At 39.9% G+C, this 25,511-nt stretch overlaps 2 protein-coding genes and 1 long non-coding RNA gene across 3 annotated transcripts; 2 read left to right on the top strand and 1 right to left on the bottom strand.

Annotated features, from left to right (window-relative positions):
* Positions 1 to 225: 225 nt before the first annotated feature.
* LOC146581484 (uncharacterized) lies at positions 226 to 3,728 on the top strand. The gene is made up of 5 exons (XR_014893494.1): positions 226 to 364; positions 1,253 to 1,343; positions 1,948 to 2,035; positions 2,477 to 2,513; positions 2,881 to 3,728. It is a non-coding gene; the product is annotated as an uncharacterized LOC146581484 (long non-coding RNA).
* Positions 3,729 to 5,908: 2,180 nt separating this feature from the next.
* hvcn1 (hydrogen voltage-gated channel 1) lies at positions 5,909 to 10,650 on the top strand. The gene is made up of 6 exons (XM_085283317.1): positions 5,909 to 6,029; positions 6,997 to 7,221; positions 8,001 to 8,105; positions 8,186 to 8,417; positions 8,850 to 8,962; positions 10,243 to 10,650. Exons 2-6 carry the CDS (start codon positions 7,048 to 7,050, stop codon positions 10,297 to 10,299), a joined length of 681 nt encoding a protein of 226 aa, XP_085139443.1. The 5' UTR covers positions 5,909 to 6,029; positions 6,997 to 7,047; the 3' UTR covers positions 10,300 to 10,650.
* On the bottom strand, positions 10,618 to 21,158 carry LOC146581482 (tectonic-1-like). The gene is made up of 14 exons (XM_085283316.1): positions 20,840 to 21,158; positions 19,793 to 19,910; positions 18,791 to 18,924; positions 18,472 to 18,620; positions 18,101 to 18,203; positions 16,312 to 16,424; positions 16,059 to 16,079; positions 14,117 to 14,251; positions 13,066 to 13,191; positions 12,406 to 12,494; positions 11,529 to 11,666; positions 11,281 to 11,434; positions 11,013 to 11,144; positions 10,618 to 10,928 (listed from the first exon to the last, which is right to left on the bottom strand). The coding sequence occupies exons 1-14, from the start codon at positions 21,111 to 21,113 to the stop codon at positions 10,782 to 10,784; spliced, it is 1,833 nt and encodes a 610-aa protein (XP_085139442.1). The 5' UTR covers positions 21,114 to 21,158; the 3' UTR covers positions 10,618 to 10,781.
* Positions 21,159 to 25,511: the final 4,353 nt, after the last annotated feature.

The following is a 25,511-nucleotide window of genomic DNA, read 5'->3' as shown; positions in this document are numbered from 1 at the left end:
TAATATAAATAAAAAACTGCTGTACTATACTGTAAAATCACAAAGTACTTGCTATTCTGAATATTCCTGCCTGTGTCAAAAGGCCTATGTTCCTTATTATTATACCCTAGATATTTTTATTTTCTCCCTTTAAAGTTAAAATGACTTGCTTCATCAACATTATAATATAAATTGTTTCAATACTGGTCTGTTTCCTTGACTTGTCGATAATTTCTTTCAATAAAGGTTAAAAAAAAAACAGATGGAAGAGCTTCCTCTCCCACAATGCACAGCGGTATCCGGGCTTAATAAATTGACACGAGACGCGTGGTCTGCCTCTCAGTCAGCAGGAAGATGTGGTGCGGAAGGAGGAAAATTCATTATGGTGAGGTCTGCTCAGTAAAGGCCCGTGCAGTGCGTCGACAAGGAAAAGGACTAAAGCGAGTGTAATTTATCCATGCGACAAATTTGTGTTAAAACGGGACTCGAAAGTTTTGTGAGTGCGCAGAGCGGGTGTAGTGCAATGGCAGTCCGCGTTTACTTGTGGGCTCTTGATGGGAGACAGCATCAAAAAATATGTGCAACAACCAGTCTGTGGGCTACTCCTGTGCAGGAGCAACGTTAAGCTGGGCAGACACTGCGATTTTTGGCCCGTTTTGAGCCGATTTTTCAGTCGTGCGAGCGTTTTGGCGATCGGCCCGATTTTGGCCTTCATAGTGCGTCGTGTAGTTTACGCGGGGTAACGAGAAGCGACCAGCTCGCGATCATCAATCGCTTGGTCCCGACCGTCGTGAGGGTGTCACCGCAGCTTCTCACACTGCGCACGCGCAAACACATAAACGTCGGTGAAAAAGCAGCACGGCAGTGCAGCGTGATCTGGACACAAGCGATGGAGGCACAACTTGTAGAACTTTGGAAAGTTTATCCGAGCCTTTTCCATGTGGCCTCACAAAATTATCACGACACAACCGTGACAATAGTTGGATCTACATGCTGCTCAATCACAGCTGCCTGATCATGTTTTTCATTAGCAATTTAGAAAGGTTGATTGTGTGTCTGTGTGAGTGAAAGACCGAGAGCGAGCGACAGAATTTCTGTTTTAACCTTCATTTTATGGACGCACAGTTTGACGCCACTGGAAAAAATCGCAGTGTCTGCCCAACATACAAAGAGATGAAGTACCGTGTGTGAAACAACGACGGATGTCTGCTGTTACCACTCAGTGCTTCTCATGCCGGACGTTTTTAACTGGTTTCGCGCTTCTTTTCCCCAGTGGGTTCAGATGGACAGGCTGCAGTGGACACTTCTGCGGCACCGCCATGTTGTTACTATGGAACGGACACAACAGGCAGTGACTTCAGTTGGTAAGTCTTTTAGATTTAAAGTATTACGGTGAGAAATCTGCTTTTGGGAATAAAACATTTCCAAGAAAAACTGATAAATTAGAAAATGCTTTATTGGCTATTAAACAAGCCAGTCAATTAAAAAAAATGTGTGGGGCATGTCTATTCAAGACAGTCTTTTCCCCTTTGCCTAATTAATTCTGTTTATAGCTTTTATAGTACTGAGTGACATGGGCAAGGAAAATGCCAATTAAAGTGTTTAAACCAGATAAACTTTCCATTTTTTGTAATGAGATTTTTTTGGGGGGATTCCCTTTGCAACTACATATTTCTCCATTGTTCTCACAGATATGCTGCCACATAAGTCTGCTAGCAGAAGTAACTGTGACAACATAAGAATAAACTGGCACGTTTGTGCTCCCTGACTTCAGTTTAGAAAATGGGGCTTGATGTGAATGTGGTTTGTGCCATTGCATTAGTTTTCACTTTAAAGTGGATCCCTTCTCAGATGATATGATTTGTCTCGAGTCTGAGGATGCAGACAAATTAAAAGCTCCTTAAATGTGAACACCTACAAATTGTCATCTTGAAGACTATCCTGATGTTGCACTGGTTTCTCTTGCAGACATGCTGGCACCCAGTGTTAAACAGACATGAAGGCTGAGTGTTGGCAGTGGAGTAGAACTACACACTGCTTGCCTTTAGGCGTAAAGGTAAGTTAAATTCAGTTTATAGACGTGTTCTGCATTGAACTATTTAGCAGTCTTGTCATGTTCACATCTTTGTCATTCCTGGTGTAATTTCAGACTGATGTTAAGCTAGATTTGCTTCAGACTCTTAGCTAGTGTAGTTAACAGGGACCAACTGATGCCACAGACTCACAACATTACAGCAGCTAGATGTTGCTGCTTACTCAGATTTTACTCCATCCAAAGTGGCATGAGTTTCCGATGGGGATGCACTGATCAGTCATTTGTGGGAGGAGAACATCCAGACTGACACTGGCTGGAAATTCTTGGACAATTCAAATCAGTTTCTTGGTGGGTGGTGTGTGGTAAATCTAAAGTTATTACACTGAGACTGACACTGGCCTGGCGCTGAGCAAAAGGCTGTTGTGAATAGATGAGATAATAGTGGTTGTGGTTGTGTTGCAGGCAGAGGATCTGTGGTACTGATATCTACAGACTGAAGGTGGGTCTCACTGACAACTTTTACTTGTATTTAAGTTTTTGCCCTGTATGCACTGATTAGTGAATAATAACACATTATGCTGCAAGGAGCTCATGCTGACTGACTGCAGGTATGTGTGATGTACATGAAGGATGTGGAGAAATGGTGTGAACCCAATCTTGTACTGCTCTGACAGAGACTGGCTCATCTCTGCTGGAGAATCTTAGTATTGGGAGAGAAAGTCAGGACTTGGCACAGGTTTAAGTAAAAACAATTTACCAGAACCTGACTGAAGGCCTGAAACATGCTGCTGGGAATAGTTCAGTTACCTTCACTGTGCAGATTGAATAATAATAGTAATACTTGTGCTTTGGTTTTGTGTCGACAGGGATCCTGACAGGCAGTTTTGGATGACTTGGGGATGCAACTGCTATCTTGGCTACATCGACCAGTTTCGGCAAATGTCATGTCAGGATGTGGAGTCCTGTCTGCATACCTCAACCTCACAGGGGCTCTAGATTTCAAGACGAGGGTTTTTATTTTATTTTTTTTTTTCTCTAATCCCTCATTTGAAGGTTTAAAACCAGATCTATCAAAATGTTTGCCTTTTAATGTCTGTTAATCTAAGCAGCAGCATCAATAGGTGATATTGGACACACATTTACACTGGAGTACAGCAAGTGTACATTGTGAGTTGGATAATTCTGAGGTTATCTTGCAACTGAGCTCAATGATTAAGCGATGCAAGCTTCCCATGTGGTGTTTTGAAGAGAACAGATGGCTGTAAATTCTGGTTGGAAAAATGAAGCTAATGCTGAAATCCCTTAAACCAACGTTCTGTCTGAAAGCCACCAAATGTCTATTGCTCGGTTTGCAGATTATGAGAACGGCTTTCTAGTAAACTCTTTACTGCTAAGTTTATGGCATCACTCATTTGGGGTTATAACAACAACAGCAAGATGATGTGGTGCTGAAGTCTGACTATACAATGGTACAAGCATTAATGTACACGAGGCTAAATAACAGACAAATGCATGATTGTTCCTGTCGTTGTGGCTGAACATTAGTCATCTGTCTGTTTCATTGGCCTAGATGTGATGGAATCCTCTTTATTTGAGAAATGTACTTAAACCTTTTTGTCACTACTTCCTGTGTTTTCAAGCTACCTCTTTCAAAGGTGAATAAACTGAACAGTGAATGTGTCATTGCTTTAATAAATGCCTAAATGGAACAAGACATTTGATGTTTGTGATGAATTTATATTTGAAGGTTCCTGAATACTGCAGTTGTGGGGAGGAGAAAAACAAACTCTGGCACAACTGTGTTCACATAAAACCAACTGGACTACATGCTGGCAAAGGCAGAACTGATTAAATCAAAGATAATTATCTGTATAGCGGTATAGTAGTGATCATAACTTTTTTAAAGCTTTTTTTAATGTAGTTTGAATTTAAAACCTTCATATCTACACCCACATTTTGAAACCAATGTAGCTACACTACTTTGGGTTAAAATTAAGATTGGCGGCTGCTGCAAGCAGGTTTGTTAGTGATAATCTACACTGACTATTTAATGCATGTATTTGAGCTTGTTCCGCATGGTAACTGTTGTCACTGTTGCCGGTTATTAAAAGTTTGATTTAGTGGTGTGACTGGAGCAACAGCCTTCCTGATCTGAACCCAAATGCTGTTTGGTTATTGGACTTCTGTGCAAATCAGTTTGTATCAAATTGAACGGCATGTTCAAACATGTCCCTAAGTGCATGTGGCACCAGATATGCAGGGTTTTTTTTGTTTTTTTTTTATACACTTATAAAGTGAAGAGAGGAGCTGAGCTGTCTATTGAACATTTGGTTTTGTGTCCATAACTAAAAGGTCCAGCTTTTATGAATAGAGAACTAATTATTTTTCACTCACTGTTTTTTATACTCAAATCTAATAATAACTAGTGATTAAATGATTAATCTTTGGCTCTCTTCTAGTGTGTTGTTTGTCTTGTCTTTCTGGCTGCCCGTCCGTGAGCCTGGTTCTGTCGGAGCTTTCTTCTTGTTAAAAGCGAGTTTTTACTTCCCGTTTGCTCAAAGAGGTTGTTGTTGTAGGGTTACCTTACAGTCCAATGCCTTAAAGTGACTGTTGTGAGTTCACACCATATAAATAAATGTAAATTGAATTAACAGTGTTAGATTTCCAAACCAACTTCATTCTGAGCCAAAGACTAGAAAATATGGTGAAGCAAATCTTCCCTTTGGCTTCACCTGCACAGGTGCTGAGGTAGGTCTCCCTGCAGGGTTGGTGTTTCCTTCGTCGGGAGCAGCGCTGGGCTGTTTAGATCACGGACAAACAGGATCCCACATTCTTGATCTTTAGTTCACAAACACTTGTTGTAATGACTAACTACTCCTGACATGTTGGAGATGTTTGCTCTTTATACAGTAAAGTTACAGCAGGATACAAATAACATCAGGCTGATCCTGCCACGATTTGTTCCCTCGGTTCAAACAAACAGGATCCCACAGCTGTTTATGTTTTTAAACCCATTTTGCACAGAGAGACATTTTTAAAAAAAAATGTATTGACAGCAATGTTGAATATTATTACACAGGGAAAATAATCATCACACCGTGACGCCTCTGCCTTTGTAGATAGAAGGACAGTAACTGGGTGTTTATGTAAGCGTGTAAAACCTGAAGATAGAGACAAAATACTGTTAATCTGCCATTCTGCAATTCCTCTCATGTAAGCAATAACGTGGCGCACAGCTGACGTGAAAAAAGGCACATACCTTTAACGTTGCGTGACGAACTCTGTATTCCTCGTCCACACGTAAACGCAAAAAATGAGTTTTAAAAAATCTCAGTTTTGTGTGTGATTCGAAACACGTGGACGAAACAGCTGCGTTTTCAAAAATACCCGTGTAGGTGCGGACGTAGCGTAAAAGAGTTAGTAGTTTATTTTCTTACTACCTGCAGGTTACTTGTATTTGCTTAATTGTTTAGTAAATGTTTGAGGTGAGAAATAAACCGCAATTGAGCAAAATATGTGCGTGCGTGTGTGCGCGCGCGCGAGCGGTTTGGAAACCACTGATCTATATCATCACTATCGAGGATGATTTAAATAAATGTTTTAATGAAACGCGTAGATAATGAATATAAATAAACCAATGGACATTGAGAAATCAATCAGTCAGCACATATATTCGAACATAACGCTTAGTGTTGCTATTCTGGAGTAGAAAGAAAATTAGAGCAACAATGCAAGCGGGGAAAGGGGCAGCTGTTCTAGAGCTTTTTGTCAGCAATATTTCAGTTTTGCTCAAAAAAGATTTGTATAGCTTTATGAAATGGACTATAACGAAATAAACGTTTTATATTAGGTAACAAAATAAAACAAAACAAATAAAAACGGGCGGGGACGGGTAGGTGGACAGAATCGGGCGGAGGAAGGTCTGAAGACGGAGGCGGAGTTTTGAGGTTTGACGCCGAGTAACTTTCTCTGAGAGGAGCGTTGAAAGTGCCAAAGGAGAAGGTGGAAGGTAAAGGTAAGCTGCTGTCACCGTTTATTCGTGTAAACCAAATAACAGCTTCCGCTGTGCAGAGTCCGGCCAGCGCTGTTCTCAGTAGTAAAATGCTTACTTGGCAAAAGTAAAAGGGATGGACGTGCCTATCACGAGTTTCAGCCTCCTGCCAACGTCTGAGACGCATAAACAGAAAAATCTAGCAGACCTAAAGCGACAAAGCTGCGCTCAGTGCTGCAGAATCTCGTAGTCGGAAATTTTACGCTCACTTTCTGACTTCTTGTACTTTTAAGTGCTACACCAGTATAGTTAAAACGCCTGTAAAATGACCATTTGCATTGGAGTAAGGCTAGAAAATTCCGTGTTCTGCTGCGCATCTTCCATCACATCACAGATCAACGCATATGAAAAATGAAGTGTGTTAGTAGTAGTGAAATTAAAATTAACTTTGCGGAACTGTTTGTAGTGAATTTAAGATGTAAGATGTACTATTATTAGCTCTGCAGTTAATGAAGAATGTCTGGGGTTTGGTGCTTCTGTCACTTGATTATCGTTGAAGAACAGAGCACCCATAGCTGGTTCATAATTAGCCTGTAGAGCTCTGGGCTCAACAGCCCTTCTGTCTTGATATCATGACATTTTGATAGGATGGATTTTCATGATAACCAAACCAGTCTTATGACTTTTCCTTCCAGATCTATTGAGTGGGGTGTGGGATAGATAAGCAGGCTCCTCAGCTTCCTTTGTATGCTATACCAAAAAGTTGGTTTGTCAGTAGCATGTTGCAAATATTAAAAAAGGAGAAGTAAACTGGGATTGACTAACATGGAGAAATCTGTAGAGAAGGTATACAGCATTTTGAACATATGCCATTTTTGGTCATAAGTGGAACCTGCAACATTGCTCAACTTTATGAACTACAGCTTGCAAAATGTCGGTTTATGGCTCCACACTTCATGGCTTTAAAGTGAAATGCACACTTCTCTCCAAGGTGCGCTGAAGTGGGACGTGGTCCTCTCTCTTCATCCCTCAACCTGCCATCATGTCTCGGTACCTGAAGCATTTCACTGCTGTGGGGGACCAGCATGTGGTCCATAGCGACGAGGAAGAACTGCATGTTTCCAGTGAGGAGTTGAGTCCGGCTACGGCACAGCTTCCAGTTACGTTAACATTTAGGGATTCATTCAAGAGGCTCTACAGCTCAGAACGTTTCCAGGTATGTCGCTGTAGTCTTTTCAGAAAATGTACCAAAGAAACTGTTGTCTGAGCCTTCCAGTCTGCCAAAGCTACTAAGCTATTACAATGACAGAGAAATATGAGGGTGGGCAAACGATTCCAGGAAAAGTCCATAAAAATAAAAAAATGTAAATTTGGTTGAGCTTCTGTTCGGGATCATCATCTCAGTCATGTCTGGGCAGCTTTTAAAGCGGCTGCTGTTGTTTTGGAGATTTAGAGTAACAGAAGTCAGGCGTCTGACCACGCCTCCATACACCCTCCTTATGGTTCTCATCTGTATAGGTTCCCCCAGTCTACAAACTGTTCATTCTCGTTTACGTGCCTTTATCAAAGTTTTGTTCTGACCAGTGGGGTGGCTTTAGCTCAGGAGGTAGAGCAGGTCATCTTCTAATCAGAAGCTTGGTGGTTTGATCCCACAGTTACGGGTAACAAGTGTTTCAGAGGATTCCTCATCATTTTTTGAATATTGACTGGATTATGCCATAGAACAGTGAAACACAGGTATTCAATGGGCTATGCAGAATTAGCGTCCTTTTAACTGTACCAGTTTATAACCCAGCTATTGTTCCATATTTTTCCTCAAAGTGCAGCAAAAGACAAGAAAGTTTAAAGCAAGAGGACCTTATTTTCTGCACAATGTCAGATATTAGATTTAGTTCAACTACAACTGGTTTTGAGCTCAAGTACCTTCCACCACAGTTTTTTTCTTTTACTTTGAAAACTAATAGAAGCTGACATCATAACTGTCTCTGCTTGCAGGTGTTGGTTGTGTGTTTGGTAATCCTGGATGCCATCTTTGTCTTGGCTGAGTTGCTTATAGATCTGGCTGTCATCAAGCTCGAGCATGGCCACATTGCTCCAGAGGCAAGCAACTTTTCTTCACAGTCTAAGAGACATCCCATGGGTATTACTGAGATTTTACTACACTGTTATGTGTTTTTCAGGTTTTTCACTACCTGAGCTTGGCTGTTCTCACCTTCTTCATGTTGGAGCTGGCTGGGAAGATGTTTGCATACCGCTTGGAATTCTTCCTGCACAAATTCGAGGTGTTTGATGGTTTTGTGGTGATAGTGTCTTTCATCTTGGACATTGTCTTCATCTTCCATGAGGACGCTTTTGATGGGATAGGTCTTCTGATCCTGCTCCGACTCTGGAGGGTAGCCAGGATTATCAACGGTCAGTGCCACTCTGCAGTGTTCACAGGAAATGGATGAAATGATAAACCAACGGTCATGGCTCTGATTATTTAATCAGCTCATCAATGATGCAACAGCATCACATGTCTCTGAGTTCCTCTTGCCTCCTCTCTTTTATGATCGTCTTCATTTACATTCACATTTTGATTGTCCGCTATGTACATTCATGTTCAAATTGCTAAAAGAATACATTTTTATCTTGCTGCAAAGCAGATTGGGAATGTAAAATACATTAGACGTCACTATTCAGAAAGCACAATGGTGGCCCACTAAAAGATTTTTTTCACATTGTTGTATTTGCAGGTTTTGTTTTTTGGTTTTATATGAGATCAAAATGACTGATGTTAAGTTCCAGATGTCATGATTAGCAGGGCAAAGTTTAAAATGCTGACCATTTTTTATTTTGTTGTAGGAATCCTAGTGTCAGTGAAGACCCGTGCAGACCAGAAGGTTCACAAGCTGAAGGAAAGCTATGACCACCTGGTTCAAAGAGTCACTGAGCTACAGGAGCGCAGTGATAAACTGGTGATGTCAAATATTCATGAAGATTACTGCTGGCAGGCTTGGACTACTTATGTCTTGTGAGATGCTTAGTGTGTCAGGAATCTTTCACCCCTGCACAGAGATTACAGATTACTGCCTGGTTACCGAAAAGTCAGTTTCTTTTCTGGGACCTCATTCTCTAGAGAACGAGGTCCCAGTGACACACTTCCTGTCCATAAAAATACTGGTGTCATTCCTCAGCCTCCTAGTAGATGCACCTATGGTATAAATTCAAAAATCCTCAGATTTTCAGAAAAACTGACCTCTGACCTTGATTGGTTAATGTCACTGGGCTACACGCTTGTCTGAGAGTTTTAGTAGATGCCCTCGTGCTACTTAGCCTCATTCTTGTGTTCACAAAATCTGACCTTGACCTTGAGGACGAGGTCACTCAGGTTCTTAGTAGAGATGTCACCTCATTCACTGCTTCAGGATTCAACTTCGAGAGTTTTCCAGAAGTGTGGCAAAGTCAGAAAAGCTTCATACTTTAGATTCACTCTTTCTGGTGTGAGGACAGAGAGGTGACTCTTTTAGTAACATTATTAGGGAGCTAAAGTGAACCGATATGAGCCAAACTCATAACGAAAGCAAACGTTGACCTTTTCTTTTTTTAAAGCTTTGTTTAGTTCTAGTCACTCTTTCATTCTGTTTTTTAATGTTAACGAGCTCACAGTTACAGTAGGATAACATTATCCTTAGTTAGCTTGCCGCTTAAAACAAATGAAAACACCAAGTTCCCAAATGGACAGTCCCAGTGGGGGAACTCTTTAGGCCTGGAATTCCACAAAAACTGCAGTAATGATGGCAGATCGCTCACAACACACTCAGTCCTGCTTTGGATTTCAGGCAGTAGAAGGCAAAACTGTAATGCTGCTGACTGAGTGATGAATACAGTTACTGATAGTAAAACAGCTAAGACGATACAGACACTCAATAAAATTAAAATTAGTAAAAAACATATAAATTATATACACAGTATATATTCAAATGCATCTATAAACTAAACCAGTACTGTTGTCTGGTATTTCCTTTCTTGTTGAGGAAGTGGTGACTGTTATTCTGTGCACGGGGAATATCAGATATATTTATTATAACTTATTTTACTTTTTGTCTGTTTTGTAAATTTCACAGCAGTAATACAGAAAGGTGTCTGTTATTTAGCAATTTAGGCTTTACTCCTTCATATTGTTACTCAGAAGGCTTAAGTATGTGGCACGAAGGCCTACAGTGAGTAACAAGGTGATTCTTGTCTGTGTTTGCAGGCACAAGAGAACGACAACCTGAAAGCCCTCCTCAAGAAGCACGGCATAGACGTCTAGCTCAACAAGCTCACTGCTGCAGAGCTACTTGTACCCACATGCTGCAGAACATTTAATGGTTTAGTACTAACTGCACTGAGATTTAATGTCATCATTATTGTGGTGATGGAGACAAATTAAGGGACTGCACTTGCATCATGAATTTCCAGTATATACATGTTAGTGATTTTCATGCCATAAAGCCTAAAGCACCTGTAAATAAGTGAAAGGCAGAACGATAACTTGTACATAAAACTACATCTTAATGTGATTTTGGAGTTCTGTATGACCTGTTAGAACAAATTTAAACCATTGATTTCAAGAACTGAGAAACGAATGTGAAACCATGTATTAAATTTTATTATAAAAAAGGGAAAACTCAGATGTACATTATTCACACAATACACAGTTGCAGACTGATGGTCCAATAACAGTACTAGTGATGACCACACACTGTACCAGTGTTTATGGGGAAGCTTAAATAAGTGAAAGCTGCAGTTGGATCAAACAAAAGGGAAGAAGAAGTCAAAGGGCAGTTTGGCATTGATGGTAGGTGTGGCCCTGTAACCAGGAAGAGCAGCAGCAGATACTGGGATGAAGGCCACTGAGCTTCTGATTGGAAGGACACTGCTGCCTCTGGACAACAGGGTCTGTATGAGAATACACACAGTACAAATGATTCTCTCTGCTTGCAGTTTTCTGCTATAAATGCTCCGACAGAAATGATGTCTTACCAAACTGCTGGTGTTGCTCTGAATTACTTCTTTGATGCTCACAATCTGTGCTTGAGGATTCACGAAGGATCCGTAATTGGTCCATTTAATTTCTAAGTGCAGTGACAATGGGATGCTGCAACTTGGAGCTTCCTGCAAGTCAGAAACATGACAGTGAATTCACTTCTGTTTAAGACCTCAGACCTCAATTTAGATCATCTGACTCATCACTCAGTGCAATGACAGTGATCATCGTAAGATACTGTGCCCCTTGTTTGACCTCACTCACTGTGGGATTGAAGTTGGTCTTGATCTGCACCCAGTCCAGGAGATTGTCCAGGCGGGAGTTTCCAAAGGAAGCCACATAATAAGGATAGTTAAATCCTCTCAAAATTCCTAGAAGCTCTTGCGAGACAATAGTGCAATTTACACCATCTTCCAACCTGCAGGATCGAAAAACGTTGCCATCAGAAATTTTAAAGAAAAAACAGCGTTTGTTACATTAAGTGTGATGAATAAAATGTGAGGATGATGTGCCTTAACAGGCAGCCAGACACAGAGTCGTGACCAAAGAGGACAGGTGAGCGCTGATGTGGACCCTGCAGACAGTCCTGGTCCTCAGTGCTGAGGAGCAGAGACAGAGTGTCTCTGAGGTCAATGCTTCTGACAATCCCAGTGGAGAGGAATGTTATGGACAAATCCTGGTTCTTAGAGAACATCAAAACATTACACGTCTTTCATCAACCACTGAAATTCAGTTTAATTTATAGAGCTTCAGTTTACAACAACAATTGTCTCTGTGTTTCACACAGCTAAGGAACCAGCAACAGTACACGATCAGATGATGCCCTACGGGCAGCCTCGGTGATAGCGGGAAGGAAGAACCCTCTTTTAACAGAAAGTTCCAACAAAATCATACTCTGCCACGGCTAGTTAGGGGTTGATAGTAAAGAGCATGGAGAGACCATGGACGCTGAACAAATTTTTAAAAAGAAAGACACAGGAGAGAGAAAACAAAAGTTATGACATGCAGTAGTGGCACATAAACGCCTGGGAAATGATGGAGAACTGTCCTGGGAAAGTTTTCAACTAGCACGTGCCTATATTTTGTATCTCTCTTTATCTTAAAAGTAGAGAAAGTGTCTGTCTCCTGAACCTAAACGGAGCTAAAAGCTCTTCCTTTAGAAACTCTGAACCACAAGCCAGTCTGAAATCTGGCAGCAAATTTTCATACTTAAAATTTTCCCATTAATATTTCAAAAAATTGATTTTTACTTATAGTTTTAATCTTTTATTATAAAACTTTTTTAACCAAAAAATTGTTATCTTATTTATTTGTTTTTACGCTAACAGAAATGGGCTTGCAGTAGTACAACAATGAGGGAAATCTGTCCTTTATCCAGGTAAAGGATATTCGGCTGTTCTTGTTCCAGACACAAGCGGCAGGCCGACCACATAACCTGGATTTCCGCTGTAGTGGACATTCACGTCCCCCCCATCTGCCTGTTTAGGAGACACAAAACACAGAGCGTTACTCAGATTTAGTGAATGGTCAAGGAGTAACATGTTTTCCTAAATTACTAAACACTTCTTGCAGTCTTTCTCAGAAGGAAGAAATGTAGAGCAATTAAAACGAACAAATCTGTGAAACCAACAAATCCCCTCATTCTAACAGCACCTGATTTGATCTCTACCAGTGAATTGCTGTGGAAGTACACAACACAGAGACAGAAGACAAGCTGGCAATCATAGTTTTGAAGTCAAAGTAATACAACTACAAGCTGTGTTGAACCTGTTCTGCTTCCCTTATTTACTGTCACGTACAGTGGTGAATGTTCACATTAAAATGCTCAAAGTTTCAGATAATTAGGATATGTACAGGTAAACTCAAACATCCCACTTTTATCCTTAACATCATCACCTCGTGTCCACAATTCTGGCAAAGCAGCCTCACCCACACGCTACTTAAATAAGGATATTTTAGCCAGCTTTTGTGAGGGGCTAAAACATTTGTGACAGATTGTTCCAAAAAAATAAACCATTACACATACATAGGTTTGTTTGAATATACTACCTGGATGTACGTGACCTGAAACTCCTGTTCCAAATGCAGCACAGCTTCAGTTACAAATCCAAGCACCACAGACACCGTTGCATTTTCTATCTTACCCTGTGGGTTGTACTTTATCACATAGAGAACCTGAGGAGACATAATTTTCTAATTACACACTTTCAATTAACTTATTTTTGCATATAACTTTTAAATAGGGAGAAGTGTTGGGGTGGTTAACAAATAAAGACTTAGTATTGCTTAGATTGCTTCATTTAGATGTAAGGGAATGGCACCAGACATGGAAATACAATTAGGTGCACGTCACTGGAAAAGCACAAGATGTTTCCCTTTTGGAAAGTTGATTGTGTTTGAATTGCCTCAATGTACTTTCACGTCCCACCTCCAAAGATAACTGACAACACAGGCATGTCTGGGTGCCTATGTCCAGACTTTTGCATCTCTCTGAAATGACTGCGTGCCTGTGTGTTTGTGTGGAGTAAATGGCCTGTATTTGTATAGCGCTTTATTTAGTCCCTAAGGACCCCAAAGCGCTTTACACAACCAGTCATCCACCCGTTCACACACACTTTCACACACTGGTGATGGCAGCTACGTTGTAGCCACAGCCGCCCTGGGGCGCACTGACAGAGGCTGGCTACACGGACTCGTGATCATCATCATCCAGAAAAGAGAAAACAGGAAGAGGATATTTCTGACTATTGCACACAATTTTAAACCAGAGTGTAATGTGGTCACATCTGTAGACTTTACTTTTCAGAAAAAAAATCTCCTGTGTTTGTGGAGAGCACAGCAAAGACGTCAACACAGATAGGTGTGATATTTTCCACAGCTGGATGACTCAGTGGAACTACAGGTCTAATTAAAAAAACTAACTAAATGTCACGAATTAACAACATTACAGGATGTTTCACTGTATAATATATTTATGCTATATTTATTATACTATGTTATGTAACTCAGTCAACATTGTATGCTAATGGATGTCAAATATGTGTGTCAACCATTTCTTCATGCTGGAAGTGAGAAATAAACTCCAGTGTGTGTGACCCACCTTCAGCACCACATTACCACAGAGGGTGGGGTTGATGAGAACAGGACTGATGTTTCCTCCACCTGTGACCTTCAGCTCAGTCTGAGTGTGATCTGCAGACTGTAGGATGACTGAAGACACCACCACAGGAACAACCTCCAGCAACAGCAGGGACTCATATCAGTCTTCATTTAACTGTGTTTCTGAACTTCTGACACATTAAAACTACTGCACTACAATACAGAATGCGCCAGCGGCTGTCTAACATGATGACAGTTTTAAACAGCACAGCATGCTGCAAATACTACTCAGTAAATAGTCATCTAAAACACAATGGGTTCTGAATGTTAATGTGAAAATAAGTGATTGCTAGTTGCTCTTTAGGAACTGAGCAGAAAGTTGTGCCACTGTTCCTGTTACTGCATTGCAGCACTTAACCTCAAGTTTGTTTGTGCGTGTTGTGCAACTTACAACATGTAGCAACATCAAAGGAGACACAATCAGGAGAAGCTGTCTGTGTCTTACTAAATGTCCTGGTCCACCTAAAGGTGTTTGGCATGGGAAGATTCTGAACATAGATTTTATCACCTGGTTATTTTATGCATTACAAACCACCATGAGTTTATCTGAGCCAGGTTTTATATTAATATTACTGAGTTGGTGCATTAAAGGATTTTAGTGGGCATCAAAACCAAATTTAGGGGTGTACAGTCATGGTTAAAATAAATAAACTTTACATATTATACCGTATTGATTATGTATTTAACAAAAATGAAGACATTTTGCTCGTCCAGAGGATTAAGCTGATTGTTAACACGATGATAAGGAGAAAAAAATCATTCTGGGACGTGTTATGAAGGGCATTGCAAAACAATCGAAAATTGAAATATTTGTCACAGGAGGAAACATTCAAGATACTTTCCAATTTTCCCAGAACTGGATGCCCCAGCAAATTCACCGCAAGGTCAGAACCTGCAATGCTCACAGAAATTCAAGAGCTACAGTGTTATGAAAAAAATTGTTACATTTATTATTTGTCACATGTTTCAGATCATGGAATTCATCTTATATTGTATTTACCTAATTTTAAACTTGATAAAGTTTTTTATAATGTCAATCTGTAGTCTTAGAAGTTGCATAGGGTATATTTTATACCATGACTGTAGCTTTAATGGAAACAGCGGGAAATTAGGTGCAATGGTAGTGTCAAAAAGTATAAAGGAATATAAATCTTCACATCACAGAGAATCTTTCTACAGCTAAAAACGACTTTGTTTGCTTAATCAACTAATCTTGCAAATACATATGTACACAAACACAAATGTTTAAAACCCAGAGCCACTGACACAAGCAATTAAAGATACGTGAATGCGTCATTAATCTGTGTTGTATTATGTCAGCTCAAACAACCATTGTGAAATCTACTTGCTTGCCATGTAATGACTCATATGGAAAAGAAATAGTAAAAACTTACATGATTTACTCATGAAAGTGGCCACTTTCTTATTACTTTCATATATTTTTTTAGTAAGTATCCAAAACATACAAGTTTCATTATATGATTTTTCAGGGGATCATATATGTGTTTTCACTCTTGTATGCTTTTCATACAAGTTTCACACAAGACAGATACAAACTTTATAAGATTTATATCTTTTCCATATGGGAATTCTGTGTGTATCTCTTTTTTTTCTCCGTTGCTTCAATTTAATAAAAATATCTTTGAGAAAATTATTACAAATTCACAAAGCTAATGTATACAGGTCGTCTGTTTTGTCAGATTAACTGTTTATAACATCTACACTGTTTTTAATGAACACATTTAAGAGTCTGTGACCTCGTCTTGTTAACTTGGATTTTTTTTAATTTATCAGTTAACTGATAATTAGTTAGTATGTTTAACTCTGATAAACATACTAACTGTTTCTGAGTTAAACAAATAGAGAAAGGTCAGGATACTTACTGCTGCATCTGTGCTCATATCCTGTCAAGCACAAAACATTTCACTTTAAACCTTTTAATTAATGATCTATATTTAAACTATATATAGTTAAGGAACACAAAACAGGTGTGCATGCTGTTCATTAGTTGCAATTCAAATTCAATGACATTATAATTCCTGGGCATAAAGTGAACTTCACTTCAACAATACACTGTATTAAAGAGTGGATTTTTAAGAGCCAACCAGTGTGTAGCTCAGTAAATGTGAGACTCACACTAAACAGCTGGGTGTCAGTGTAGCTATCCATGCTGAGGGCTGGCAGATGGCCGCAGTCCTGATCCAGGACCACGCGACGGGAGCACCGACTGCTTTGATCCTTCAGGAAAGCTGCAAATCAAACCAGGAAAGCTAAAACAACCTCATTCATACTGATGAAAAAGCCTCTCATCCTTTTCATAAAGCTTTACAGGATGTCAACAAAGGAACTGCTGTTCAATAAGAAAGTGACAGTAAATATGCAAACTCTGGGCACAAGTAAAGACCGACACTTTTTTAAGGAGACTGGGATGAGAAAGAGAATGGCTACATAGTGTAGTGGTTAACACATTCATTTTTCTGCCAGAGACACAAATCCCATTTGAGGTTGCATCTCTGCCAAAGAGCTACCCACTGTGGTGACGCCTTTTGACAAGGGAGCGGTTAAATATCACAAAGCTCCAAAAAATGAAAGTAACACGTTTTAAGCAGATTATGGCATCTAGTCAATTAAACCAGATGGGATACTGATCTGTTCAGTTAAGGAGCAGAGAGCTGCTGCTGAAATTACAGGTGCACTTAAAGACAACAATGAGACAAACAGGTGTGGGTTTTCTATGTGGAGGCCTCTGGCAGCTTTTCCCTCCTCATGTTTTGTGACTGGGCTGGACCTTGCAGAGGTTGCCCAAGTAGTCCAGCTCCACAGGACGGTATGTCAATATGAGCCATTACCAGAAGGTTTTTATGTCTCCGGCGGCCTGGGGACCCAACGTCCTCTAGTGGATCTGCACTCACTGCCATGTATCCTGACTGGGAGTTGCCATAGAATACCAGAATTGGCAGGTCTACCACTGGTGCCCAGTGCTTTACACACAGTAGAACAGGTTTATGCTGGGCACATGTGATAGATATGAAAGAAGCTTTGGAGAACATTATACTGCCTGTAACATCGTTCAGCACGACTGGTTTGGTGGTGGGTCAGTGATGGTCTGCATAGGCACATCAATGGATTGATGCACAGACCTCTACAGACGAGGCAAGGGCGTCCTGATTGTAGAGAAAGATTTAATCCAGGATGAAATCTTTGGCCCCACTGTCACACCCTATGCTGATACAGTAAGTCCTGTTTTTTACTTCATGTTTCAGTCCATCCCATACGGCCAGGTTTTACCTCAGACTGTGCAGGAGCTCAGTGAGGCCCATAAGATCTGGAAGGAGATCCCCTAGGACACCAACCACTGTTTCATTACAAGCACGCCCCGACGTTGTCAGGCATGCATAAAAACACATGCGGGCGATGCCAGCTTCTGAGTAATATTCTTAAATGCTGCAATGAAATTTTTGCCACATTACTTTTTCACTTTGATTTTTGGGTTGTCTTTGAATTCTCTAGGTTGATAATATTGCATCAATGACATGGCCTCATTTCATTCTTTACACTTGGTCAGTCAACATCAGTACAGATATTGTACTTTTGGTCTCCCCAACATTTAAAAGGAGCAACTTTTTATTTTAAAGGCAAACAGCCTCCATTTCCAGTTTGCATTACCTGCTTCAGTTTCACTACCACATGGGGAGTAGTTTGCAAATTGCAAATGTTTACAACATTAAAGGACTCTGGATAGGATTGAGTGACATCAAGTGGTGAGTTTACAGGCTGCAGAAAAAACAAATTCCCCCTCTCTTTACAAGTGTCCAGGTAAATCTACAGCGGTCAGTGGAAACACCGCTACTCATAGTTAAAAGTGATGATGTCATAATAATGAATACATTTTACTTTCTATAATTTACAAGTACAAAGGCATTACCTGCAGGACTGTTATCCACACAATCAGCAGTGACACCGGGAGCTGGCAGTTGCAAGATCTCTCTCTGTTCAGCCGCCCCTGCCGTCACGATCACATCCCCATACTGAAAAGCCAAAGCATCAGCAGAGAATGAACAGACAGGAAAATGGCAAGTTCAGACTCACCTATGAAGGAGTGCACTGAGTGTTCTTACTGAGTTTCTTTGAAAACAAGTTCCTCACAGGTTGTGGACTAAACATACCTTCATATGTTAAAGTACTCATGGACTATCTAAGAATAAAAAAGTCACTGACTGATTCGATGTGGACAAACGTACACTTACTGATACTACATGAGCTATAAGCAGTGACTCCTTTCAAACAGAGGCTCACCTGGTATCCGCCCGAGGTCTGGAGGTTTACAGAGGACGCCTGGTTAACTTTCTCTAAACCGAAAATATAGCTGGTGAATTGTTTAAAGAGCGACACAAAGTTGCTGTCAGTTGGCAGAGCGGGAGAGGGATATGACAGTCCATCAACTCCTGCAGAAAAAAAGAAACCAGCTCAGATAGTCATTAAGGAAGCTATTATACATAATATTGTAAATAACACACTGTTAAATTTGCCTTTTTTAACTTTACCAAACTTATGTGCAAATGGTTTCTTGAAGCGTTTACTCTAACACTCCATAAAAGCCCATTTGCTGACTTACGGTTTTGTGACTCGATGCAGAAGATGTCGTAGTTGGTCTCCTTCTGAACAGATGATTGCAGCTCTGAATAACCGTCTGCTGCTCTCCTTAAAGAATACAATGCCACATCATGGCTGCACATCTGCTTGCTGCCACTGCAAAGTGATGAAAGACAAAGAAGGAGCTTATTGCTATGGACATGCAGACAAATGCAGATGTTTTGCTGAATTGTTTGCTCTACTGGGAAACATTTTTATGGATTTCATCTTTTAGCAAGAGAAGACCAAGTGTTGCCATTTGTTTACTGTTGCTTTGATCAGGTCAGTGCAGTGTGCATGAACATTTCCACAGTCAGCTGTCCATCAGTAGGACAACAAGCATACAAACCGCTGAATGTTTTCACTCAGTAATAACATTTCTTAAAAGTCTTAAACTGTTAGGTTGATGGTCAGTTTGGGGGATTAATGGTTCTTCTATAAGTCACATTTATGAGTTTTTCTGTAGCTGAAGTTAACCCTCACTAACAAACAGTTGTTTTAATTGAGTGGTTTTTTAGTCCTATTAAAGGAAGTGCATTAGGCTATGGAAAGAAAGCAGGGCTAAAATTGGATGTGTTTGGACTATTTAATATTTGAGGGCATGTGTGCATGTAAACTGTTTTTTACAATTTGGCCAAAGCAGCCAACATTTTCCTCAGTGAACTCAGGTGGAGTGATGTTTTTCTAGCATGGACGACAGCAACACACACGATCAAAGCCACCACAAAGCCAATAAGCGTCCTTTATTAAACCACTTGTTTAACAAGCTGAAACTTAAAGAAATGCTTACTTTGCTCCTGTTTGCACCAACCACTGTTTTTAAATATAAAATACAGCAATACCACACACTGGCACATAAAAACATTCTAACAAAATCTATTTATTATACCGCACAGAGCCAAGAGGAGAAAAATCTATTCTTGTGAACTGACACTGCAGCCCATTAGTAGAAAAAGAGAAGATTTTCAGCTGGACTTCTACATACCTCACAGTGGGATAAGAGCAACTGGTGAACAGAGGCACATCCCCACTACACACTCTGTCACAACAGCAGTTGATGTCACATACATCCATCTGCTCATCGCAGGGACATAACCTGTCAGCTGACACACACACAAACACACACAGGTCAGATAGTTCATATTTTCTAGATGACGAACAGTCTTGATGCATTCAGTACATTACAAATGGTACAAATATAAAACGGCAGTTGTGTGTACAACTAGGTTTAATGTTCAAGCCATTAATAAACACAAGAGGCAACATATTAGGAAAACTTTTAAGCATAATGTAGTTCATTTTGTCCACACCCTATCTGATCAAATTTTAATTCATGCTAAACACATAAATAAAAATAAATAAAACTGGTATCACAGGAGAGGATCAGGAACGAGCTTCAACTGGAGCTCTTACTCTGACTAACTGTGAACAACTGGGACTTGGCTTCTGACAAGTTCAATAATTATTTAGAAAATATGTACTAAATGCAGAGAGGTTAAAGGATCCCTGTAAAGGAGGGTAAAACGTTTTGGGAAGAGGTAACATGTCAGAATATTATTTCAAAATAAATTTAACTACTTTGGAGTTCAGAATGGATCTTATTAAAAATAAAGAAACACAAAAAAGTAATGTCAGAGCAGTCGTATTATTCATACACAGGTCTGTGTGTCAGCGCATGTGCACGCTCTCCTTAAACGAAGAGTCTGTATATACCTGGCATTAATGAGCATCCCAGGTTTTTATCTATCCGAATGAAAAACATAAAATACCACAAGGTCAGATCAAACGCCACGTTAAAATATCTTCATTTAACATTTTCCTTACTACCTCCGAGAGAACAGATATCCTAGCCACAGTTGTACAATGGGTACAATGGGTATGGGTTTAATTTGAATGTGTCCACATCTCTGAAAGTAGCTGGCAAACTGAATTACCTAAAAGCTATTTTGGTGGACAAAGAAAAACAGTGAACATGTGCTAAAAACGGGGGGACTGGGGTAGAAACTGGGGTTAAATCACAGCGACAGGTTACCACTGGTGAGAGGAGTGGGTAGGTGCCCGGAGACTGGCAGGGGCACGGCCGGTAGGTTCGGCATCTCGGTGCTGTAGCTCGGAGCTGTGGTCGTGCTCTCGGACGCTGGAGGCTGTGTACGCGGATAACTCTCAGTAACATTATAAATAAGATTGTAGGCATCAAAAGCCGTCGTATTAAAGTCGCTCTCTGTTGTGTTTACAGTAACGACAGTAAGCATGAGAAATAAATAGAAGAACTCTGGATCGCACTTGACTACAGTTGTGACCGCCATGGATATTTACTCGTTGCTATGGTTCTTCTTCTTCTGTTGCTGCTGCTTCTTCTTCTATGGCCCTTAATGGCGGGTGGCAAACCAATTGTAAGTAATTTACCGCCACCTAGTGGGTACTGTACGGGTTTCCGCCCGCATTACCGCCACCTTTCATCGGTGTACAGATCTGCCAAATGTTTGGTTGAATTGATGGTGGAATTATCAACGTTTGACAGCTGAGTCCGGTGAGAGGATGAACTGAAATCACTGTGCAAACACACATTTATAATTATTTATTTTATTTATAGTTAGCAACTGTTATGACTGCTACAACGTTGACCCATTTTTGTGAAGCTAAGTCAGTTCCAATGGTCAGTTCCCTTGTCATCATCCAACTGACACCAGTGTTTCCAAATAAATGTAGTTAATGGGTATTAACTAGGAAGTTGTGATTCACTACATCTATCTGACAGCAACAGTTCACTAACTAAATTAGGTCATCCTGGGACTAAAACCAGGATGCTGGTCTGAGTGTCATCATTGTCCAGACAGGACTCCAGTTCTTCTGCCAAAAGCCAGTACACCTTGCTGCTTCCCAAGGTTTGACTTGTAACTCCAGGCTAACAGGCCTGGCCAAAGAGCAATCCATGTTTGTCCAGGACTGCTTATTTTTGGTATTTGGGTATATTTAACCTGGTCCTCATATCTGAAGGCTGCTCCCCTGCCCCCCAATGTGCCACTTGGGAACCTGGTAGATGGGTGTGGTTTCTCCACCCTAAAATCGAAACTATAAAATGTTTTCAGTTTCAAGTCGGATCCCCTGATCTCCTCTGATATGATGGTCCTATAACATTGCTCCAGACTCTGTGAGAGATGTATAATCAGAGTAATGAAGTAATCAATCATCAGACCTTCACAATGACCAACTTAAACCAAGCTGACAGGGTTTGAAATTTGTTGCAGTGCAGATTAAAGGAAAGGTTGCTGAAACTGTGAGTATTGCCTTAAGGGTGTTGATGCCCTAAACCAAACTTGTAACAGGTCTAAAGGAAACTTTTTAATAGGAAAAAGAAGAAATAAAAATAACTTATTAGTCTGTTGTAATGACATCACCATTAAACCATCGAAGAGTTCAAATTATATTTTAGTGGTAGATTAAAAAATGTTTCAAAATTCAGTGACTGAAGTCCATTTCTTCAGTGCGTCTTTACTTTGAGCCTCTTCTTCACCAAAACGTCTCCATCAAACCAGGAAATAAAGTTTGCTTGGTCAGATTACGAGTTTAAATCACCTTTCCATCCACAAGATGGCGACACAGAACAACAAAACACAAGTTTCAGTGTCCTGCACAGCGGGCATTTGGAAAGGACAGAAACAACAGAACGAAGGAATATGAGAGAAATAATATTATCATTAATTATTAATATCTTATGAATATTGTCATTATTTATAGAATGATAACACAATATTAGTACATGGGAATACTAATACTGTCTCCTCACCTAAACAGAAGAATTAGTATAGTCGGAGTGGAATTCAGCAGGTGGGGGAAGCTCGGTTGTGCTGACTCAGCACAAAATAAACAAAATGACAACAAACAAAAATTTCTATTGAGAGCTGAAGTCGATTTTCTTTGCACACAGGCCAGCTGTGACCAGCAAGCCTGTGCTTACGTTCCTCTGAAGTTCACTGGTCTTTGTGGATTTGCACAGCTGAATTCAACAAGATGTAAGCAGATGTTTTATGGGATATCTTGGCTTTCCCACACTGGCACTAAAGTGCTCATATTGTATTTATACTAGCCAGTATCCAGTTGCCATAATGGTGGAATCTAATAAAAGAATCTCATCATCATCAGCTTGAATCCAAAGTTTAAATGAAACTGTGCCACTCTAACCTAACTCTGACCATGAACACCACAACCACCCAGCACCAAGCCAACAGTGTTTTACTATAAATTTAAAGGAAAGCTAACCTATTTATCCCACACTCACCTGACCTGTATTTTCATGCAACCTTCAATAAAGTTTGTTTTGAAGGATGTTTCACAACATGAAAAAAAAAACACAGCTTCACATTCTGTACAATGTCAGATTTAAAAATTAGGACATTACGTGTAAGCATTAAATTTCCAGCTTATCAAATACCACTGAGCAGTCTTCCTCTCCTGTCCTGTTTTACTTCTTGCTCCATCACCGAGTGAAGTTAATCTCTCCTCTCCCCAGGAAATACAGCAGCTGTACCTTTTACTCGCCTCAGTATTTTTGTTTGTTCAGCTATTTGTTCAGCTGAGGGTTAATATATACAGATATTCTCAAACTTCATGTTTGAGGAGTTTTGAGTGCTATAGAGACAAACAAATCTTCAAAGCAAAAAATGTTCATCAAAATCTTTTAAGATGTAACCATTCAAGTTACTCGATTAATTGCTTCAGTCCTTTACTGTAATAAGCAGTGCTATATAAATGTTGCTTTTATCTCCATCTGCTCAGACTGAGTGTCTTTGTGAAGACTCATGGTAACCTAAACAACAACAACAACAACATAGGTATGTGTCAATACAACTTTTAATTTTCTATTTCTTTTACTCTGTGTCAAATAGGAAGCAATAGGCCATTATCACAGCAGGCATTTTGACTTTTGGCTCAGCTCCTTTTTTAAGTATTCCACAATAACACCCCAGCATCCACAACTGGCTGGTAGCATTTTTGTCAGGGTGGTGGGGGAAAAAGCAAAGACAAGCAACATCGTTTCTTTTTTTTTTTTTATGTTTATTTATAAGATTTTAAGTTCAAAGTTACATAACGTCACACCAGACAAAGGACACAAGATTCAAAAACAATAACATTTAAGCACAGAAAAAAAAGAAGAAAAAACAGAAGCCAAACACACAACAACAAAAAAACCCAAACAGGAAAACAGGAAAGAAAAGGAAAAAAAATAAAAAGAAATAAATAAAAATACACCAGTTAGCCAGTACAAATCAAAAGTTCAAAAGAAACACCATTGTCCAAAGAAGATGATCTTCTGTGTGAGGTAAGACAGGGCAACAGAGAGTTCACCAAGACCAGAAGATGTGGGAAACATGTCCAGGAAGGACTCAGGGTCCGGCAGAAGTGCAGTTTCACACAAACACAAAGTGCAGTCAAATGGGTTAAAGTTTATCTTGAATTCCCATTAATGTGATTGAGAAAAGGGCCCCAGATTTCAACAAACTTAAAATGGGTGTCAGCCAAACGATAACGAACCTCTTCAATATACAAACAAGCAATCATCTCACATAGCCAAACCCTGAACAATGGAGGAGATGGTGATTTCCAGGCTCTGAGAATAAGTCTTTTAGCTACAATCATGCCAAACATTAAGGCTTTCTGAAGAGGACGTCTGAGTGCCAATGAGATTAGGGAGCAGCCTAGCACTGCAAGTACACCATCCGGCTCTAATTTTAAGTCATAAATCTGGTTATATATATTAAATATCTCTGCCCAGAAACTCCTGAGTGTGGGGCAAGACCAGAAAAGGTGACCAAGGGTTCCATCCATTGCTCTGCATCTGTCACACAAAGACGAAATAGACGGAAAAATGCTGCATAGCTTTGTTTTAGAAAAATGCAAACAATGAAGGACCTTGAACTGTATAAGTTGTAGTCTGGCGTTAACAGAAAGCAACATCATTTCTAACTTCTTATTGGTTAGATGTCCTCCAGTCCACCTAATGCTATGGAAAAGTATATAACATGATTCTTATAAACTTTTTTTCACATCAAATAATAATTACTGTTATTGTTACTTAGGGCGATCGTGGCTCAAGAGTTGGCAGTTCGCCTTGTAATCAGAAGGTTGTCGGTTTGAGCCCCAGCTTGGACAGTCTCGGTCATTGTGTCCTTGGGCGAGACACTTCACCTGCCACCTACTGGTGATGGTCAGAGGGGAATTGTAAAGCACTTTGAGGGTCTCGTAAAGCGCTATATGAATGCAATCCATTGTTATTTAAACCAACTGTTAACTGTACATTTAAGTATTATTATTCATATTGCCGCATTCATTGACCTTGTTTATAGGTAATTTCATTGTTTAATCACATTAAATTGTTCCTAATTTAATGTTTAAAAGCACTTGAAAAAGGCAAAATCCCATGTAAAATTAGGGCAACAAACCGTATTTTCATTACTGGAAATAACCGTATTTTTATGAGTAAGTTATTTTCTGTTATTTTACGGTATTGTTTTGGTGCCCCAGCTGCCAGAATATTACTGTTTTTTTAAGATGTTTTTTCTAACAGTGTACCATATCCTTCTTAAATACCGAACATTGTCATGTCGCTGTAGAATGTTTTGGTAGCCGTGCTGGTTCAGTCTGCCTTCAATTTTGAATAGTAAAAGTAGTAAAAGTAAATAAATCCTCAACAGTGTCACCAGCAA

This window comes from Mchenga conophoros, linkage group LG2 (genome assembly GCF_057382185.1).
Source record: "Mchenga conophoros isolate Kocher_MC1m ecotype Shallow Benthic linkage group LG2, M_conophoros_male_GT1.1, whole genome shotgun sequence".
In the NCBI taxonomy this organism is placed as follows: domain Eukaryota; kingdom Metazoa; phylum Chordata; class Actinopteri; order Cichliformes; family Cichlidae; genus Mchenga; species Mchenga conophoros.
Note: the sequence above shows the minus strand (reverse complement) of the source record. Positions and strands in the feature narration are given on the sequence as shown.

Excerpts from the sequence above, each read along its gene's own strand:
- hvcn1 (XM_085283317.1), top strand. The coding sequence starts at position 7,048 with ATGTCTCGGTACCTGAAGCATTTCACTGCTGTGGGGGACCAGCATGTG. Across the intron at positions 8,106-8,185 it reads ATGGCCACATTGCTCCAGAG|GTTTTTCACTACCTGAGCTT; the intron begins GCAAGCAACTTT and ends TGTGTTTTTCAG. Across the intron at positions 8,963-10,242 it reads AGGAGCGCAGTGATAAACTG|GCACAAGAGAACGACAACCT; the intron begins GTGATGTCAAAT and ends CTGTGTTTGCAG.
- LOC146581482 (XM_085283316.1), bottom strand. The coding sequence starts at position 21,113 with ATGGCGGTCACAACTGTAGTCAAGTGCGATCCAGAGTTCTTCTATTTA. Across the intron at positions 16,425-18,100 it reads TGTGGATAACAGTCCTGCAG|CTTTCCTGAAGGATCAAAGC; the intron begins GTAATGCCTTTG and ends TTTGATTTGCAG. Across the intron at positions 12,495-13,065 it reads TTCAGGTCACGTACATCCAG|GCAGATGGGGGGGACGTGAA; the intron begins GTAGTATATTCA and ends TCTCCTAAACAG.